Genomic DNA, 21,854 nt, shown 5'->3' with positions numbered 1-21,854 from the left:
AATAATAATATTATTATTAACAATAATAATATAATAATTGCACTGCCTGCTTTGTTGCACAACTGAAGTAGAATATAATTAGAGACAGGACGCAGCCTTGAGAATTGAGATATAAAGTATTGGCTTGACTCTTCACCACAGCAGGGCGAGTATCCATTAAGTCTCTGTTTCATGGGTGATGCATGACACACACACACACACACACACACACACACACACACACACACACACACACACACACAACAGAGGAGGAAACTATAATGTGGCAGAGTTACCTTGATTCTGACATGGACTTCAGTGGTTTGTCACAGAGAGCTGTATCATTGTGGCCAGGTATGATGGGTAACAACAACCTCAGCTGCACTTCCACAACATTATCACTTCACACTCAGCAACTACTCCACTTCTTCTCCCTCGGAGAGCATAGATTGTTTTTTTTTTTGTTTTTTTTATTCCTGAGTGCTTCAGAAATGGTTCAGCGTGATAGCCCTTCATCAAATGCATAATGAATGGATGATTGGAAGATTGTTGAGAGGTGAACGGCAGGCTAACAACCCACCCTCGCCATGCAAATACAGATACTGTTGATGCATAAGATCAGGGGCATTGTCTTCAACAAATAGAGAAGAAAAAGACAGACGTACAGACATTCATACAGACAGACGGACAGACAGACAGACAGACAGTGAGGTGATACGATGATATGCTCTCTCCTTGATAGACAATGACCTTTAGGTGACCTTCGATGGTCACTAGCATCATAGCAACATCATTACCTTCAATTAAGGCATCGACAAAATGACTCGTGTAAGTCACATGTAAGCTAAAACCCCTAAATCTACGACTGACCATCATGACCCAAAACCAACACACGACAACATCAGTGGCACTGGCACGTAGGCAAGATGCTCCTCAGAAGACCATAGGACACCATGCACAATTACAAAGACATGATTTAATGAAGGACTGATCGATCACTCCCCCGCCATCAATACTAAAGTGGCTTCAAAAACATAGTGGGTTTGAGTACAATCAATGTTGAACAGTTATTTCTCCAATAATAAAGTCACTCATTGATGCTTTATCCTTTTTCACAGACAACCCTGGCAGGCTTCTGGAAATCCATGCAGACCAACGTATTCAGAGTATGTGCCTATTTCTGTGACATAACATGCCTAAGCAATCCAGGCTATGCTGCTGTTAAAATATTAATTTAAAGTAACTATGGCAAACAAAAAAAAAGGAAAAAAAGAAGACATTATTTTTGGTACAAAGCATCTACAAAAAAGCCTTACAACTCCAATTGGAAAAACAGAGATCATACAAAATAAAACCGTCAGTTGAGCATCAGTGCTACGTATATTATTTGGACCAATTTTTCAAATATATTTTATAACAAAATAAATAATGCCTTTATACAGTGCCCTTATTTGTATTTCAACAAACAAACAAAAAAGCTTGGCGGCTCATTACGCAAGATACAGCTCAGACTAAAGGAAAATAACACAACGTCCCTGGAAACTAATTATATATCTATATTTTATATATATATATATATATATACATACATACATACATATATATATATATATATAGATGTATATATATATATATTCAAGTATTTGTTTTCAGGCAAAAGCATGTGAATACTACTGATATACAATAAAAATAAAATGTTAGTTGACATTATTGCTGTTTTTTTCCCTTTGAATTGAAATTTTGTGCCTTTCTTTAGAACTGTAAAATAACATTATAACAATATCCATGGAAACAAAAAAAAAAGCCTAACTTGGAAAAACAGGAATGTCACGGTACCAGAAACTGACAGGGTTTTCCTTTTTTTCATTGACACATTGATATGAAAAGAAAACAGAAAAAAAGACAAAATAAAATATAATCATCATTATCCCACTTGCTCTTTGTCCATGCCATGTTACGTCCTGTCAGAGCAGTCTGCAAAGCCATGACAACCAGGAAGCACTGTCCCAGAACTGTAGTACTGTCCAATCCAGGCGGTCCACGGTGTCCCATAATGTGTCCCCAGACACTGCTCCCTGTGTCTGGCAGCCTCAGAGGGACAGGAGGAACAGGGACTGGGTCTCATGTCCCTCCCCTTGCCGCTTAGTGATGAGCAGCCGCAAGTGCTCGCTGTGAGCCTAGACGCCGACACAGCCCGAATCTTTTCTCAGTGACACTTCCCCCTTGACATTGCCACTGCCAGGAGCTCCCCCATATCCATTATTTTCCTTTTTTTTAAAGTCACACTTTCCTTAAAACGGAAAGTTTTAATATTCATTCAAAGAAAAAAAAACGTGCTTTTCAACCTCTTCTTTGAGTCCATTCCCAAAGCTAGCACCATGACATTTTTTTAAGCTACACGTTCATTGTTCATAAAAAAATAGTGCCATTTTTTCTTTACTTTGACGTAATCCGTGGCAATGTGCAATTTTGCAGACTCTTTTCTGCTTTTTGTTTGTGATCAAAAGGTGCTGGAACAGGAATCTAATTTTACAAAATAATTCCTTACAGTGTGGAAGTCCCTTTATAGGTAGAGGTGCAAACTAATAAGAAAAAGAACTAACAGAGATTTTCTTTTTGCCTCAGGAAAAATGATGTGGAATGGATTCTTTCATGCAAGCTGCTCTTCACTTTCAGTTGTCTTCCACGAGGACAAAAAAACATTCCGCTGGGTGTCCTCTTGACACTTTGCAAACCCCAGATCTCTTTCATCTTCTTTTCTCCTTTTCCCCGTTTCTCTTTTGCTTTAAGGATCCACCTGAATTGCATTCAGCCGAATTGTTAACTTTTTGTTCATCATCATTTGTGTTTGTGCCTTTTGTGTCAGTGACTGAAAGAGAGAGGGAGCGAAAGAGTTCAGACAGGAAGAATGTGAAGGCATGTTTGTGTGCCGGAGGAGGGTGGATGGGTGGGTGGGGTTGGGGGGGGCATTAGAAAAGGGCCAGGGGGTCAAGAAGTGGTGGATGGGGAGCAGGGGGAGGGATTGGTGGGCTCGGACAGGGCAGGGGAGGTCAAAGAGGACTGCCACAGAAATGACGTCAGAGACAAAGCTATAATCCCCTAGTCTTTTTTTCTCCCTCCAAACTCTTGTCTGTGCAAAGGGCTGGCAGCGGGCTCATTTGTGGTTGACATAGTTGTCCGTGGCAAGCAAGACGGGCGGCAGTTTGCTGGGAAGGCTGATGAGGGGCCGGTGGAAGATCGCCTGCTCCTGGGCTTTGATCTTCTCCGCCTGCCTCCGAAACTTTTTGGCCCTCAGGATGGCGGGGACACCCCTCCGGAGCCGCTGGGCCGCCTTCCTTTGCCACACCTCGTATTTGGAATACTTCACGGTCACGTGCTGCTTCCTTGGGAGTTCCTATTGTGGCGTGCAGGCAAAAATAGAGGAAAAAGGGAAAAGTTGGAGTCAGTTCATTATAAGTGATAAGATACAGTGCAAGTGCTCATTACAATGGAGGAAAGCCTTGTTTATTTTGTGAAAACATTCAGTCATTGTTGGGCCACTCAAATGGAAATCAAATGTCATTCTTATAGTGCTGAGCGTCATAACAGACTCGCCTTGCCTCCAACTTGCCCTTGTTTTGGTTTCCTCAACTGAGAGAAGCTGTCAACAAGTGCTCAGCTCAGCCTCTTTAACATACTGTCAAAGGGAAGGGCGGTCACTTGCCTCATATACATATGAGAGGCACGGCGTCGTTCACCCAACGACCCGCTGAACTGACTAACCTCTGCACACCAAATAAAACGACAAATATACATATTGTCATTTTATAACTTCAGCAAACTCCTCTAAACAGCATTACACTGTAAAAAGCTGAGAAAATTCAGATTCAGATCTATCTAAAGAGGAAAAGTAAATTGTCTCAATTAAAGATTATAGGTTGATAAAACTTTGTTTAGGTTATTTTGAAACTTAAAGCAACTGCAATGAGTTTTTAATTGGTTATAAAACAGTCTCAATTTAATACTGATGCCTCTGACCTACATAAACAAACAAGATCATCCATGAGAAGACTGGCTATTTCTATATAGCTGTTCTTAAAGGATGCCACTTCTTCAGATTCTTCTTGAAATTAGATGAAACGAGCCTGCTTAGATTTTCCAAGGCAACGATACACTGAGTAGTATGTTTTGTTTTGTTTTGTTTTTTTTTACAAAATTTTATTTTTGCTGTTTTATTTTGTGGTTATTATGGCTGCAACACTACCACTTTTGTCCACAGGGGCCTCAACAAAATCAATAAAATATATAAGTTCCTTGAAGTAGCTTTAAGAGTTTGAGTCTAATCCAAACTTTAAAATCTAGTGAAGGCAGTTGACTTAAAATTATAAAAATTCTCAACTTTTTGTAAACAGTGTAGGTGTTGGTGCTGAGCACCAGGGATTGAGACTAAGTGGGAGTGGTAGCAGCAGAGCTAGAATTTATGCGTGAGTAGCCAGTGCTCCATCTGAATGGCTTGTTTTGGTCCTGCCACTTGAGGAGTGTTTATCCCCCTTCATTCACTGCAGGCCTGCTCAATAGCCCAGGAACAGCTGGCCCTCAGAGCAGCCTGTACCCATCAACTCTCCCTGCCCAGACAAACTAGGGACATGTCCCAACTAATTCCCTTACAGCCTCTCTTTCTTAGCATTTCAAACAGAAGGTACATTATTTTCCCCCAGTATCTATTTAATTCTTTTGTTAAATCTCCTGCCTCTAATACTGATTTTCTAACAAGTCAAAGCAGGAACATTACAAACGTCCCTCCAGTCTTGTCTGAAGGAAGGTTGAAGGGATTTTTTTAAGAGGTCTGGATAGCAGCCACAGCACGGTTGGTCTTGTGACCACAGTGAAAAGACCTGAAACGCTTTGACAGTTTCCCCTGCATGTTTGTGACATATTTCAGAGAGGCTTCGCCAGCCAGGTCAGGTGTTCTGACTGTGCAGATCAAAACGCACACCAGTTTCGGAGAGCTTGCTGTTCCGTGACTAATAATCACACACTCAGAACACACTGTTTTGTTACGGACCAGCAGATCGCAGACTTTCTCTCTCTCTCACACACACACACACACTGTCTCAGTCTGTGAATATGACTCTGCCCTTTCCTGAATATTATGTGCTGTCTTGATGTTTTCCACAATGGTCAGCACTTTGCATGGAAGGTAACTGCTTAGCAATGACCATTTAGCAAGATAAACCTGTCTCTGCGTGGGTTTCAGTGTCAGGCACATAGGGGTGACGCTCATAGGTGAATGGAGGCACAGTAGATGGGAGGATAGATAGAGGATTCCCATACTGGTGTGTTGTTGTTGTTGTTGAGATGTACCTGTTTTAGTGCGGGCATCACGGGTATGACCTGTAGAGAGGTGGCCGACACGTCCCTTTCGGACTTGGCGGGTTTGGCACAGTACTGCTCCAGCAGGTTGAGGTCACAGCTACGGAAACAACACTCCTCTACAATCCCACGGTTCTGGGGGCGCCGGTTGCTTCCCCTGCTGGTTGGCCTACCTGAGGAGGAAGACAACAGGCGATGAAGGAGGAGGTTAAGGCCTGAGAACACAACACTGGCATCTGTAATGAATCTAGGTTGTTTTCGCAGGATTACTTGGACAATCATAGCAGTCCACAGGGCAAAGAGGATAAAAGGAAATCTATGACCAACTGCAACAAATCTTTTTGTTTGTAGAGGATAATCTGATGGGCTATCTGGAAGTCCTTTAATGAGTGAATACACACGTAAACACCCTGCACTATAAGAGAGTGATAAAGACAGACAGCTAAAGCTGGCAGACAGACCTTTGGGTGAGCAAACATATATATAAAATGGAAACTCTTTCTGCGACCTTGTCCTTTGTCAAGTCAGCAGAGATAAAGAGGATGAGGAGGGAGGAAAGGAGAGGAGAAGAGAGGAGAGAAAACAGGAGAGACAGAGAGGGTGTGTGAGGGTCAAAACAGAGGGGATGAATGCAAAACAAAGGAGGAAGAGAGAGAAAGATGTAGAAGAATAAAGGTGGTGGGTGTTGGGTTAGCATGTTGCACAGGGGAACATGAGGCCTCGTTTGAAGTCCTACGGCTGAGTCCTCAGTGTAGGAGAAATCTCATGAGAGATTTGATTGCAGGAAGAGGAACATGAGAGAGAAAAGAGAAGGTGATCCGGGGGGGGGGGGGGGGGGGGGGGAGGAGAAGAAGAAGAGGAGGAGGAAAAGAGAGGCACATTAGGGGTGGAGCAGCAATTTTTAAAGGTGTGCAGGTTCTAGAGTTCAGATGTGAGCAACGCATCTGCACCCCACTCGCCTTTGGCCCCCTTTGCTATTTCCAGAACGAAGAAAGAAGAAGAAAACAAATTCCTTCCTTACTATATGCAAATAATGTTAAGATCCATTGTAGCAACATGCCCTATAGTCACAACATCAAAGTCTCCTGAGTTCAACACAGCAAAGTATTAAGTGACTTGAGGCGTTATAGTGCCTGTGTTTTTACTTAGTGAATCATATATTTTTTCCTTTTTTCCTGTCCTTTTTTCTCTGATATCATTATTGAATTGTATTACAGTTTTTATTATGTCCTTAAGGTTTTGCCAGTATCACTCAAAAGACATTCAGAGATAAGCAGAGTTTTCAAAGTGGAAGGTGGGCCTCTCCAGGGGGCCTCAGGGAGGCTCAGTGAATGAAAAAAAAAACATTATTAGATTAGTTACCTAAAGCAGATCACAGAGGAAAGTCGAAGAGTGTGACTTGGTTAAGGAGTTCAGAGACTCAGTATCGTGTGAGGGGAGGCCCACACCTCCCTTCACACAACACTCAAAACCCCTGCAATAAGGCATATTTAATTGAAATGTCTGCTACAGCTACTACAGGGAACCTTCATATTTTGTTGATTTTGTAGGCCCTTGTGGACAAAAGCAATATTGTTTTCATCTTAATAATCACAAAATATAAGGTTGAAAATTAAAATATCTATACAAAAAACTCTTGCTTCTTTTAAACCTGCTAACATACTGTACCTCTCACTGTAACTTTGCATGGGAAAAAGGAAACAGCCTCACTTCATCTGGTTTTAAGGAGAATCTGATCCAATGGCAGGGAATAAAAACAGCTATCGCTGATAGTCTTGTTAACTTATATAGGTCATATAGAGATAGGGCTGGGTATTTTTCCAAAATTTTCTATAACACTGGTACCAATGCCTAAGCTTCGAAAATGATTCCTAAAAATATTTTTTGATGCCAAATACATTTTAACAAAAAGAAAGTTACATAAACATTATGGTACAATTACTAATTTTAAAGGAAAAAGGTGTTCAAAGGCCTGGTGGTAAAAAAAAACAAACCAAAGACACCGTCTCTGATCGTAATGTTGTGGTTTTCCTGCACCCTACAACATGTAACTTTAACCAATCACCAGCTTTACTAGATCTTGTTACAAGCATTCTGTGTGCTGATTTGCTCCCTGACTTAGGTATTAAAATTTGGTATTGAATGACAAGGCATTTTCAATACTCGATAATATTGATGCAATTCGTTCTGTGCCATAAAGGTGTCTAACTTCAATACCCAGCCCTAAATAGAGGGATCAGTGTTAAACTGAGACTGTTTAATAACCAATAATAATCCTTTATAGTACCTTTATCAAACATAGTTTTCTCAAAAACATAAAGAGTAAGACACCCATGATATCTTCCTTATTTCACCCATGATACATTTTCCATCAATAGATCAGAAAACCTCACTTTTAAGACCATAAAATGTACAGTAACTACAGACACAGTTAAACCATTAGTTGACATTAAGTTTGCTGTCCAGCCAGCTTGTATTTGGGGACGAGAGGACGCTGAAGTTATGTATGTCGCAAACACTGCAGACTGAGCAAACAGAAGCTTATCCATTGGAGGATTAACAGCCACCACAATGCATTCCCATAATGCTTTACAGCTATTCCCATCACCACCACAATGGAAGCAATGATCAGAATTGATGTTAATGATCCGTCCTCTTAACCTGACATCAAAAACACCCTCCCCTCCTCCTCCTCCTCCCCCCCTCCTTCCCCCGACTCATCAGCAGCAGTGTGGTCGCCTGGCCTGGGAACACTGGTGCTGAGGTGACTGGTATGCCTCTTGGGGTGCTATTACTTTACTGGTAAACAAGCGGCCCATTGTGTCGCGCTGAGTCGTGTGTGCCTTCACAGCTCGCCGGCCTTTCATATGCAATGAGAGAGAAAAAGAAGGTATGGGGCTGCATGGAGGCAGAATACGCACACTCAGCAGCCTGGACGAGGTCTTGAGACACAGCTGGCTATAATCTCTCTCTCTCTCTATCGCTCTCTCTCTCTCTCACACACACACACACACACACACACATACACACACACTTTCTGCCTCAGTCAATGTGTGTGAGAAAGAAAAATACCAAACACGCATACCGCACAGCCACAGACAGAGCGATAGTCTCAGCTATCCAAACAGATGTGTGCGAATTAAACAACACAGACACTCAGCAGAGGGTTGCACTGGAGGTAAAACGCGACCATGTATGCAGCCGGTTGTGCGTGTGAGAACTTGGGATGAACCTACTGAAATAGAAGCCTCTGTCTTCACAGACGAACTGCAGCGCATCCACCAGCTCTCCCCCACACAGCGTCTCTGCCGACGCTATTTCCACAACGTAGAGCGTCAGGGCCAGTGCAAAGAGCAGCGCACGACTGGACGCAGACATCTTCTTAACCTGCAGATACAGAAAAACACACGTGAAGCATCTGGACAACCAATGCAAAACACATTTCATAAGTGATTACATAAAAAAAATCTTTTAGAAAAGCCCCAGATGACAGCCAGATGTTGTGATACATAAGAGGATATCCATTCTTTACGCATTTTCTTTTACGCACTCGCTTGGACAAGATGTACCCCTTCCAGTGTTAATAAGTGCTCCTTCTATGTATTGAGGTATTGACCTACTAATTCATCCACCCCCCCTCCTCCTCCACCCCCCCAGCCATGCCCGTTAGCTGTCACCGTGTCGCACCTGAAGAGAAGAAGTGCTTATTCTGAAGGAAAAAAGAGTCGACAAGTATCTCTCGTTGGCTTTCACGCTCTTACACAACTCTCCAGAAAAAGTTGCAAGACCGGCTGCTCGATAGTGAACTATCTGAAAAGGCCAGACTCAGCATATATTTTCCCCTTGCTCACCCTGTGATGAGCTCACTGACCCTCAGACCTACCGCCCCCTATCTGCCGACAGAAACACCAGCTGTTTGCTCCGAGTCCAGGAGAAAAAGGAACGGGACGCACCATCCACGAGAAAGAAGAAAAATAAAAAAAACTCTTTTTCTCTCCTATGTCCTATCAGGTAACCTGTTGCACAAATGCGAAAAAGCTTCAGCCAGTGTCCTTGTCATGAATGCATCTTGAACTTTCCCTGTTGCATGCAAATTAAGAGATGTCCAGTTGCACAAAAAACAAGATGCAATCAATGCATCCGTTCAGCCCGAAAACATCTTTCAATACGCGCTCAGCTCAAAAACTCTCTGCTCCCTCTGGTTACCTTCATTCTGCTGCTCTCCGCTCTCCGGCAGGTGTGGCAAAGTGAGTGGTGTCCGTGTCTTTGCTGGGTCTCCATGTCAGCTGGCAGTAGTCAAAGCGTAAGTTGGAGGGAGGGGGGTTGTTATTTGGTTGGAGGAGATTTGCAGGTGAGTTAGTTTCCCAGTTGGTGCGGCTATGAGATGATGTGTGAGAGGCTGTCCCAAAGACCAGGCGACAGGCTAAAACTTCTCAGGGAGAAGTATTATATACCAAAACACGCCCCTTACACCCACACCCCACCCCCTCGCTCCTCCTCCTCAGGGCTGGTAAAAAAAAAAAAAAAAAAGAAAAGAAAAGAAAAAAAAAATGGTCCAGAGACGTTTTATGGAAAAGTGCTTAAAGGGGAGAAAAAGCAACAAAAAAGAGAGAGAAAGAAAAGGAAGGAAGAAAGTGAGGAAGGAGAGAAAGAAAGAAAGAAAGTGAGAGTCACACAATATGGAACTATTCCATAGGCATTTTCCACGTTTACGCACTGTAACCTACAATCACAATGTTTACACACAGGCTGAACAGGAATAGACGTAATTCCTCTCAGACTCCAAGAAAAATGTCAATGTCTCCGCCCTGCTGTAATTAAGATTCACATTCAGAGTGGAAGCAAGTGTGGCCAAGGTCTTCTTCAGCTCTCCTTTGACTCAGGTGGGGATGATGGTGTAGCCACTGCTGGAGTCAAATGTGTTTGATAGTGAAGTGAAGGTGGAGTACTGAGGTTCTCCAATCTGAAGGGAGCACAAAGTGGGGCTGATAACAGGAGGAGGAGGAGGAGGATGCAGCAGCAGTGACCGGCATGACCACCACAGGAATATATAGTGTCTTTGGTCAGTGTAAATGCTACATCACATGATGGAGAGGCAGGCAGGAGTGATGAAGAAGGACAAACCTAACATTAATATATATATTTTAATCTAATGAATGCATCACAGTGTGGATGATACTGACCTGACTCTGTCCTGTTAAAGGTGCAGCACAAAAGCCTCATCCAGATGTTGCACAGCACCCTAAAATAGACAAAGATGACAAAAAAAATGTAATTTTGCATATAAATCAGCTTTTGCTTTTTAATTTTTGCTTTTAATTTTTTTTTGTAATTTCTAAATGTGTAAGAGGTTGCCCTTACATAAGTGTGACTTCTGCAGATTCAGATGGTAAGGATGTGGATGTGTCTTCAGACTCAGACTGACACCTAGTGGTGCTGGTGGTGAAGCTCTGGTTGTTTGTCTCAGCAGGTTAGAAAGCTAACCCCCCCCACCTGACCACCAGGAGCTCTGCTCAGACAAATTCCTAAAGGTTTGTCCTTTCAAAATGAATTAAATATAGTTTCACTGTTTCCACAATGTTCACGCCTTCCTCAGCTGTCCCAGATAACATATATAAAGTAGATCCATGTAGTGAAAGTGAGCTTGTATCATTAATTTAGGTGCCTGTGATAGGCCTGTCACAATATCAGACTCTCACAACAATCGTGACCAAACAAATTCATAATAATGATTAAAAAATATATTGTTATCAGTCAAATTCATCTTTAACTTTGTTTATTATATTTTTTGTGCAATTAATCAAAATACGGGGGGGGTTTGGACAGAAAACGTGGCATAACTGTGACTGATTTGATTGACCTGATTATTTATATATGTATTATTTACATGATTTCAACATATTTGTATTATTAACATGATATCAATTTTATTTTTAATACTGTTAGTACCCACATTTTGCAACACCCCTCATCTGTACTATTAATGGAAGTGGTGGTCATGCAATACACACACACACACACACACACACACACACACACACACACACACACACACACACAACCACTTTCAATGTGAGCAAATACTATATTTGATTTAAATGGCTGGATTTTTATATTTGTTTTCCATTTTGTCATTCAAATGTTTATTAGTCAGGGGTTTTTTTTTGTTTGTTTGTTTTTTTCATCTAATAATGTTGCCCACTGTGGTTGAAAGCAGGAGGACAGCATGAAGGTGACTGATTCTCTTAATATTCTCCTGATGTGATTTTACTGTAGGATCAGGCAGGTACTACCCCCTCTTGTGGCAGACAAATGTAAACTGTTATGTAGCTGAACATCATTAAATGTTGGTATGTATCATTTGTGATTTGTTTGTCTAGTCCAAGGCTATTACATTTAACTAAAACTGATCTAAAAACTAAAACTAGGAGTGAACAAAATTAACTGAAATATTTTGTACTTACAAAACTAAAGTAAAATTATACAGGACGTCTTGAGTTTTAGCCATTGTCAGTTTGGTCAAATTTGTCAACACAACAAGCATCAGGAGGAATTAGTGCATGTTTACTAATCCTTGGATTTCTACATCACTGTCAATTACTGTCACAGTGTCACAGTGTTTTTATTCTAATACCTATTCTGAACTTATTAAATCTTGCCCATGTTAATAACAGTTATATGATATTATTATTATTATTATTATTATTATTATTATTATTATTATTATTATTATTATTATTATAAAAACGGAAACTAAAGCTAACATTAAAACTAATAAAAAAACTAAACTAAGACAAAACATGTAAACTAAACTGAAATAAGCAACATAGTATATATATACATATATATATATATATATATATATATATATACACACACACACACATAAAACAAAATTATGTTAACATGACAGCAGTGTTAATTTGTGATTCTTTATTATGTGACAGATTCTTTTTACTCAAGCAGTTATCAACAGTACATTGCATGGAAAGTCTGTTTTACAATATCTTTTATTATGCATTTACACTGCAAGACTAAAACCAAATTTAGAGGAAAATACTCAAAGACTGAATTCACACATCTGGAAAATAAAGCCTTTAACACATCAAGGATCTTTTTTAAATTTCTAAATAAAATAAATATAATTTAAATATACACTTTAACTTTATTCTATTGTTATGCTTCTTTGATTTTAAAATAACTATATTATACCCATTTAGTTTTCTGTTAATACATTCATTATCACAGTTCCCTTTGATTTTGGTTCAGATTTTGACATATTTCTCAAACAACACATTTTCCTTTAAAACCTCATCATTTCACAAAACCCAGCAAGACATCGGGCATCTTTTGAAACTTTGCCCGCACTGCATTCTGAGGTTTTAATATTGGTTACAACCATGTCAACCAAACAAGCAACAACTGATCAGGAACAGCATCATACTGGAGGTACAGCACAAAAATATGATCACATTTGCGTCGTTACAGGTCGCAGAGGAGGCGCAGCGGAGAGGAAGCAAACAACAGCAGGGTGGAGGTCACAGACTGGGTGCATCATCATGACAAAACACTGAGGGCGTCTGTCAGCATCTTGAGCTCGTCCTTCACCCCCTCCAGACTCTGTTGGATCTTCAGCGGGTTGTCGAGCACCTCCACACTGCTGGTGAACGGATCGAACCTCACCGAGAAGGGACGCTTGATACCGGCCACGTACACCCTCAACATCAAAGACAGAAAGGCCAGACATGAGGTCATCTTTGAGCTCTTCATGCCCTATCTGAGAATTGTAAACCCCCAATTTTCACTCAGCCAGAGGAAAATTCTCTTTAATTGACTAAAAGAGTTGTAGAGTAGCCTGTTGTCTATATCAGGGGTTCCCAGGACCCCAATTTGAGAGAATTTTGTCTTAACCTTGAAAATGTCACATTAAGACACTTAGACCTTAAGGAACACCACAGATGCTTCACGTTGTGGTTTGGTTTCAAACGTCTCAGACATTTTGGAGATTTAAAAAAAAAGTTTTGAATCTTCATAGTCAATCAGTGATCAAACTAGGATCTTTGTAAATTACAATCAATCTAAATGGCTAACTCTATTTCTTCCCTTGTTGCAACTTCCAAAAAATGTGACAAAAATTAAAATATTTTATTCCTCCTCTTTCTGGGGACCTCCCTGCAAACCACCAAAGGACCCCCGAACATCCTGAATATCCTTCTTGTATCACTGCTTGTATCACCACCACTGTAAAGATGTTCCAATGCACTGTACTTCATATTTACTCCACTTTTACAAACATTCCCATGCTGATATTTTCTCCTCCAGTGTGGCAGCAGAGATGTCATGTGATGTATTCCACTCAAGACCAAATACTGTCAAAACACTCAGTAAAGCTACTTGTTTTGCAGGGCAACATTTGATGTGTTTGCCAAATAAAACTGCAGCGTTTTGCCTTGGTAAGAAAGAATACATTAGTAACAGCTGTCTTCTGGCTGCTATGGCTGACCTACAAAAGTTTGTGGCCTCAGGGGTTGGCTGGCTGTTCTCTGACCTTGTCCTCATGTAACCCCTCTCTTCTTTTGTTTTTTTTTCTTCTTCCCTGTGTCTTTTTATGTTCTACATGCGTGGTATAATACCTGAATTTCTCCTTGGCATCTGTGAAACTCTCAGAAATGAAGTACACTGGCTGGTATGTCTGGTCTTGATAGGGCTGCATGGCCGCGGCCTCGGGATCGAACTCCCTGGTTTCTGGTGCGTCAGACAGTGAGTGCTGGATTTAAGTAAAAACAGGAAGAATTAGCTGACAGTTTAGTTGGATGCGACTGTTTCATCTTATCAAGAAAAAGATTAAAATATTATGCAGAGAGCAGTGAACGCACCACAAGTTCTCCATAAGAGGAGAGCAGTCCAGCGCCGTAGGCCCTCACTTCACCGTTCTGCTTACATAAACCATACTCGACGGTGAACCAGTATAACTGATGGGAAAAATATGAAGACAATGATAGGGTAAAAAGTTGGACACTGTGAAAACACAAAGACAACAATTATGTCTCTATCATAGATTTATTTAACACTGCTTTATTATTTAGTATCTGGTAAAGCCATAATGTTAGTTTTGAGAGACAGTAAGAGAGTTTTCAATAATTTTTAAACTATTAATAAACTGATAAAACACAGCAGCAGCAGTAATCCTCTACCAAATAAATAAACAAATAAAAGACATCTTAGGGCCCCATAAGTCCACATCAATACATGAAAATTGTGTTATACCTTGTTTTTAATTGTTAACTACTAATTTATAAAGTATTTATGATCATTTCTTTCTTTACAGTTTAATTATGTACTATTTGATAAGGCCATCATTCCAGTTTTGACAAACAGCAGTAGAGTTTTCTCTTGAAAGAGTGCAACCCTTTTACTAAAGCCAACAAAAATAAGGTCAGTAGGAGATGGAATGCTCCATTTATTATGTTTTTCATAATTTTGGCAAATGTAATTCCACTCCACATGTGCAATTTCTGGGACAAAAAACACAGTTCCATTCATATATTATCCTGGAAATACAGGAACCAGTTGACATATCAGTGGGGGTGCTTTCATTTCTTTCTGTGTCAAGGCTGTGTCAAAGTAAATATTATCCTGGAAAGGTTCAGCATCTCTCAACACCTCAGTCATTTTTGTCCCTAAGTGGGCTTCTGTTGGTGTTACTTACTGTGGACAGTTTCTCAATATCTTCATCCGAAGCCCCAAGTGATGCCAGGCCAAGGTTCTGCAGCAAATTATAAATAAATTGTTACCAAAGCATAATAGCACAACATGGGAAATAATGATGTGTCTGTTAGGGCTTCTCTCCGCTCACCTGTGAAAACTGGGCGAAGGTGCGGTCGGCCAGCATGGGGACGTGTCCCAGTAGCTCATGGACACAGTCACTGAAGAGAAAGAAAGATTCAGATGTGACCACGTTTGATCCAAATTTGGAATACAGATTTAACCAAACACAGACTTTGTGATCATAGTTCAATCTGGTTGCATTACACAACAATGGTTACAGAGTGAAAAACAACTTTGTGCCCAGTGTGAAACCAGAGAGGTGAGGACAGAAGTTAATTTCCTTACAGAAACTTTCTCAAAAAAAACAAAACAAAAAAACTCAAGAAACAGCTGATTTAAACTGAAAACTTTGAAAACTATATTTGGATTTTTAATTCTAATTTATTATTCTAAACTTTATTTATTGTGATTAATTGTTTTTTGCTTCATTCTTTTTCGTTTTTAAAATATTTTGCGGGGGCTTTTTTATGCCTTTAATTGAGATAGGACAGGAAATGTGGTGAGACAGTGAGGGTACAAAAAAAAAGGCAGGAGCTGAACTCACAGCCACTGCAGAGGACTCAGCCTCGGTACATGGGGCACACACTCACCAACTGAGTCACCAGGCCTCCTTCATCTTTTTCTATATCAAAGAATTTTTCTCACTTGATTAACATTCACTGTCACTACATTGTTTCATTCTGTGTTTCCTATTTTTTCTTTCATACATTCATAGTATTTGTTTACTTCATGCTGTCACTCTGTTTGTGTAAATGCTTTGGCAACATGTTTTTGATTAAAATGGCACCTAACGTTTCACAAAGAGTTAGAGTGAGAAAAAAAAGCAGTTCCGAGGAACAGCATCAAAGACTGAAGGGTGTGGGGCTTTATGGAGGTTCACTCAAAAGGATTGCTGAGACGCTGACAAAACATGTATTTCAATTGCAATGGCTGAAATTTGTGTTAGGATTTGATGTGAGGAGCAAAGCAAGAGGAGTGACAGTACTCACGGCTCTGGGGAGTGCATAGGGGAGGAGGAGTGTCGGATGTACTGGGTGCACTGGAACACCCGGAATGCCAAACTAGCCAGGAAATCTCTGGCTGACAGCAGACCTGCCACTGGACGCAGAATGAACCCAGTACGCTCTGTGCGTGTGTGTGTGTGTGTGTGTGTGTGTGTGTGCGTGTTCAGGAGGGGGGAGGTAATGAGAGACAGAATCAAACCTTGGGTTAATGGGCAGTGCATTCTCTAAACATTTGCTCCACTGTTTTTTTCAGCATTTCTGATTTCATCTTTACCTTTGAGGAAACGTGACACGTCCTCCAGCTGGGGAATGTTGTCTGGACTGTACCCACAATGCCTTTCCAGCAGACGGAAGGCCTCGAGGTATTCACTGCAGGCATGGGTGATGTATAGGTCCCTCAGAGTTGCATAGACTTCCCTCCTAATTTAGGATGTAATAAACATAATAATTCAAATTTATTTTTTCTTTTGTTTTTCCTTTCTTTCTTTCTTTCTTTGTCTTTTTTCAAAATCCTTCTTATAAAAAAATTGAAAACCTTGATTCAAGTTTTGCAACATTAAAATGAAATATCTTAAATTTGTTTCTATTAACATCTTGCAATATGCTGCAATTTTATTTTCCTGTTTAGCAAGGTTGGGTCAATTTGCTCATTATTTCTAGTCAGTTACTGAATACAAATTACACTGCAATATTTGTGAAATGTATTTATTTTTTTGAGTCTGATTATATAATCCAAATTTAGTATAATCCATTACTCCACCCCCTGCTGTTTAGTCTGTTTTATTTTGGTTTAGAATATCTTTATTTCTTATGTAAATTTATTTGTCTTGAAACCTATTTATATGTGCATTTTTTATATTCCTTTTTCTCTATTCCAATTTTTTTTTTTTTTTCAAAAAATCCACTGACTGGCAAAGTATTCTTGTGAAATAATTTCTTGCCAGGTCCCTGATTTTGTTTTGAGACAAGCTGCCATGTGTTTAATAACAGCCCTCATCTGTAACTTATTTACCAAAATGAAGAACAAATCACATCCAACTGTCTGAGAAAGGAGGTGAAACTGACTCAGTAGGTGGTGGATGGACACAAAAATGTTCTGAAACATCAGGAAAACCAAACTGCTCATTTCAAAAATAAGTAACAATTGGTATTCAGAGTAAATTTTGATTTTACACAGCCATATCACATACAGTATTAACAACATCTTAAAGTCCTTACCATGTGCCAATCTCCTCCTCTGTGTATTCCACTCTGGGAATCACCTCCCCACTGAGGAAAAACATATGAACAGATGTATCAGCAATATTCAAGTATTTTTTTTTTGTTCTTTTATGGATGTCTGTGCAGTATACAGGCAAAAGATAGTATCTCACTGTCTGTATCTGAAGGCGATGTCTCCTATCATCTTCCTCCTCTGTCTGTAAGCAGGGTCTGTGTAGCCCTGTACAAAATCAAATATATCAAACACTGATCACATTTTCTGTGTCATGAAATAATGGTCCTACAACATAACCAGTAATAGAGAATAGTTTGGTTACTGGAAAAGTCATTACTTACTGGATGGTCTTGATCCAAGTCTGGATCAAATTTTGTGACGAGATGATGACATTTGTCCAAATCTGCTATTTTCTTTGGGAACCAGTGAACTAGAAAAGGAAAGAAATTACCATATTCAGTTCAGTCTATTTTTGTTCTGACTTCTCCAAAAAAAAATTCAGTGTTTCAGATTTATTTTATAAAAGCGTAAAAAGCAGTGAAATCCTGAGTTACATTTAACTTCTTTGGTGGTTTTGACATCCTCTGCATTCCTCTTGATGGAGCTGATCAGAGTACTGACGTCCGAGAGGTGCACCTCACAGCGGACAAAGTACTCCAGGCCCTCCAGGCTGTCCCTCAGCTTCCGGCATGGTCGCGTCTCCAAATGATGAATCTTAGCTTCAAAAGTCTGAAATACAGTCAACACACTGAAATATAACTCCTGCTGCAGTACTGGATTACACTCAATGTGGAATGAAATTACGCACCACAGTATCTGATGTGAAGTGATCTGTCCTGGATGAAGTTCATACGTGCTCGCTCATATAAAATGTGTTACAGTACTGCAGGAAGCTAAACACTAATGCAAAATTGTTTTGGTATACACGACTGTAGTGCTGAAATATGCAATATACAATTTAAACTTGAGTTGAAAATTACATTTTTAAACTTAAAAATTTAAGAACTGCCCCCTGACAGACATTATGTTACACATGTTCCCTGTGTAAACAGACAGTATTGGCAGGTTAAATAAAAGAAAGATCTAAAAGTCTTTATCTCTCATAGATGTCCAGTAAGTGAGATGCACTGGCTTACAGAATGACACATGCATATGGGATAGAACATGCTTCCAAATATGTTTATCTTCCAAAAGCTTTTTGTAACCACTTTCTAATAAAGCATTCACTATAAAGGGGCTTTATTTTTTGACTAATTCGTTTATAATTGGTTAATAAGTCATTTGCTGAATGTTCAGAAATCAGTAATATCTTATAAATCATTAATAGGTGCATCTTTTGGGTTGGCAGGTTTTTTTTTTAAAAAAAACCCTCACCTCAATGAAAGGGCTGCAGACAATACTGACCCAAATTTATTAACGTTTGTAACTGTAGTAAAGAATCAGGAACCCATGAACACAATCATATATTACTATGCACTAAGAACTGCATTGTTTCCAAATAGACAAAAATAACACCAACCAGTAGGTTTTTTTTTTTTTTTTTTTTTTCATATTTAAGCACCCTCCCAAACAGCTCATCTGTAATGCTTCAATAAATTATAGATCAACCATTAATTAAGACATAAATTACAACTTTAAAAAGGGTACCTTAAGGGGAAAGGTATCTACAACTCCACCCCAGTTTTCCCCAAATCTTGTTTCCTACTCAGATTTCAGTTATTGTGACCGAACTATTGTGATACCTCGAAAACTTTGAGTGTCCTCGACAGTGCGGGTGTTTTGGAGGTTCTTAAGGTGAAGAAGATGTTGAGCAGCGCTTTTCCGTCGTCCTCCTCAAACACGATCTGTTCACTGGCCTCCGCCGCCTCTGCCGCTGCAGCGGCGGCTTCCCTTTCCTTGCGCGCGTCCTCGATCAAGCTCTGACGCCTCCCGACGAATCTTGGAGACTGTTTGAAAAGAGCAATCAAAAGTCGTACTGCAGATTACATTACAATCAATGCTCACAGTCACAACAGCAGAGCGGGGGAACTGCTGGGGTTTTCTTATATTTGAGATGTGTTTTGGGGTATCTGATGGGGAGCGTTTTACATCTCCAAATGCGCGTTAGTACAGCAGGGCAGTCAAGGTAAATCTACCACTTAGTTAAGGCCGAGTAGGTGCCTTAGTACATATTTTAGCTGTTATTAAAGGTTTATTGTTATGTGCTGTTTTCTCTAATATATGATCCAGTGCGCAACAGGCATCGCTGCTGCGTAATGGTCACCTCTCCAAGCTCTCTGCGCGCAATACCATGATCTTCTGAGTATAATATAGACATATCACAGGGAGCACAATTTAAAATGGTGGATTGTAACAGAATATAAAATATAAAATAAAATAAAATAAAACTGGCTCTTGTAAACTTACCGTGATGGAGTCGGACCTCTCCAGCTCTGATGCTGCTCTGCGGATGCTCTTTGTGGAGGACGTGGAGCTGCTTGAAAGGGGCATCTTTAGGCGGAGAAGTCTTCTCTGTTGTCTTTTCGTGTCAAAGTGTGACTGAAGTGAAGTGAAATGAAGTGAGTGGTAGCACTCTCTAGACGTGTACGGCTGCGCTGTGCGCACAGAGCTTTTCTCTTTTTTTTCAGGCAGGTTCCCTCTTTTTATGGGATCATTTATTTGCAGGTTCTGACGTCAAACACGCTAATCCCACACTAATCAATAAATGCGCAGACATATCCAAACGTGGAGCCGTCCGTATGCAGTATATATGACCTTTTCTAAAGCCCACGCACAAAAAGGATTTAAGTTGAAACAGCGAGCATTTTCCTCACTCAACTCATTTCGATAAAATGTGTTTGAAAGATGTATTTAATGACTTGTTAGTACAATGCAAATTGTATTTTGCTTGTCAGAAAAAAAAAGAATTTGAAATTTGGAACAAAATACTTTAAGAACATGTATTTTTAAACATATTCTAAATACATTCATTTGTAATTTTATTCTCAAATAAGACACGCCCAGTTATCCAGCTTTAAACTGTGCAATCAGCCTCATCACAGTCTTTGGCTAAATGCAGGTGAATCATGTGACATGTTCACCCCTGAATTCACAGCTTCACTTCACCAAGATCTTCTAAACGGCCACTTTAAATCATTGGTATGGGAAATTAACAGAGCTCATCTTTTCAGTTTGGAGTAATTAAGGTCAGACCATTGACATATAAATGGACAACATGACGGCTCCCCAAAAGGGAAGTGTGAATATCTCAATCACCATATGGCAGCTGGCTGCAGTATAGATCGTAAATCCTGCCTCCTCAATGTAATAGAAAAGAGCATGGCTCAAACTGAAACATCAAAGTGCACATAATTTTTTCTCTAAGTCATTTGCCTAATGTTTTATGTAATTTTAGGCATTTCTTATCACGCTGACGTATGTTCATGTATTAGATTTTTGTTATCAGTTTGGTTTTAATTAGTTATCTGAGGCTATAAGAAAGGCTTTCATGCTATGATTGACAGCTGAGACAGCTCAGAATTTAAGTGGAGCTCTGGCATTGATCACTGATGTGCAGACTCGGGCTCCAAATCACATGACCAGCACAAGATGGTCTGACTTTGACTTCAGTTTTGTACAATGAGAGTAAGTGGAGCCTCAACGTCCATTTTTATTTATGCCAATGGGTCAGACCCATACTGAGGCAGTTCTCAGGATGTGGTGGGATAACAGGGGTCACTGCCCCTGTAAAACTGAGTTTGGACCTCCATGAGGCCCACCTTCAAGAGTCTACAATAATAATACAATTATCACTTGCTTGTAATGATATGGGGCTGATCAGACATGTGCACAGATAGACCCGAGGTGGTACTCAAGCTCCTGCCCGTTTGGCCTCACATCAAGTAAGTTCTCTCCCTATTTCTTTTTTAAATGTTATATTTAGTTTTTAAATGTTGCATATGGCATTGATTCTCAACTAAAAGTGTGTTGTAATGCCTGACAACTGCATAGGATCTTGCCCTTCTTCGATTTGCCTTGTCACAGCCACCACAGGTAACACACACAAAAGCAAGTGCCCTAGAAACGTGCACAGACATTTGGGGAGGCAGGTATTCAAATAGAAAAGAGCACTCTACTCATAATTATTAATAAAAAATAAAGTTTTACATATAGTCATACATATTTTACTTATTCACACATTCCTGTGTATTTATTTCAAAACCCATATGCTCGTGCAGGTGTTTAATACTCAACACATTTCCCAGAAAATTATCAATTCATATCACAATGGTCTTTTGTATTCTCTATTAGTACTTAAGGAAATGACCTGAATGGGTCCTCCACCACTGCTCAGATTCACGTTGAGCACCGCTGCTATGGTCCTTCTCTTCTATCTCTCAGCACAGAGGCACAAGAAGACCAAGCAAGAAGATCGTGGGTTTGAATCCTAGTTTGGACATGACCTTTCTGTGTGGAGTTTGTGTGTTCTCCCCGTA

General features: G+C 40.0%; 2 protein-coding genes across 2 annotated transcripts; both read right to left on the bottom strand.

Annotated features, from left to right (window-relative positions):
• Positions 1-935: 935 nt before the first annotated feature.
• Positions 936-9,888, bottom strand: igf2b (insulin-like growth factor 2b). Its single transcript, XM_084734494.1, has 4 exons — positions 9,538-9,888; positions 8,568-8,718; positions 5,323-5,504; positions 936-3,373 (listed from the first exon to the last, which is right to left on the bottom strand). Exons 1-4 carry the CDS (start codon positions 9,610-9,612, stop codon positions 3,134-3,136), a joined length of 648 nt encoding a protein of 215 aa, XP_084590620.1. The 5' UTR covers positions 9,613-9,888; the 3' UTR covers positions 936-3,133.
• Positions 9,889-12,266: 2,378 nt separating this feature from the next.
• Positions 12,267-19,976, bottom strand: th (tyrosine hydroxylase). Its single transcript, XM_084733863.1, has 13 exons — positions 19,786-19,976; positions 19,122-19,325; positions 17,934-18,108; positions 17,721-17,809; positions 17,537-17,604; positions 17,382-17,432; positions 16,438-16,583; positions 16,149-16,284; positions 15,188-15,257; positions 15,041-15,097; positions 14,208-14,303; positions 13,965-14,098; positions 12,267-13,048 (listed from the first exon to the last, which is right to left on the bottom strand). Exons 1-13 carry the CDS (start codon positions 19,867-19,869, stop codon positions 12,889-12,891), a joined length of 1,470 nt encoding a protein of 489 aa, XP_084589989.1. The 5' UTR covers positions 19,870-19,976; the 3' UTR covers positions 12,267-12,888.
• Between the last annotated feature and the right edge of the window lie 1,878 nt (positions 19,977-21,854).

The sequence above is a fragment of the Lutjanus erythropterus genome, chromosome 13, assembly GCF_056507025.1.
Source record: "Lutjanus erythropterus isolate fLutEry1 chromosome 13, fLutEry1.hap2, whole genome shotgun sequence".
NCBI lineage: Eukaryota > Metazoa > Chordata > Actinopteri > Lutjaniformes > Lutjanidae > Lutjanus > Lutjanus erythropterus.
The sequence above is the reverse complement of the archived record's forward strand: the minus strand, read 5'-3'. Positions and strand labels throughout refer to the sequence as shown.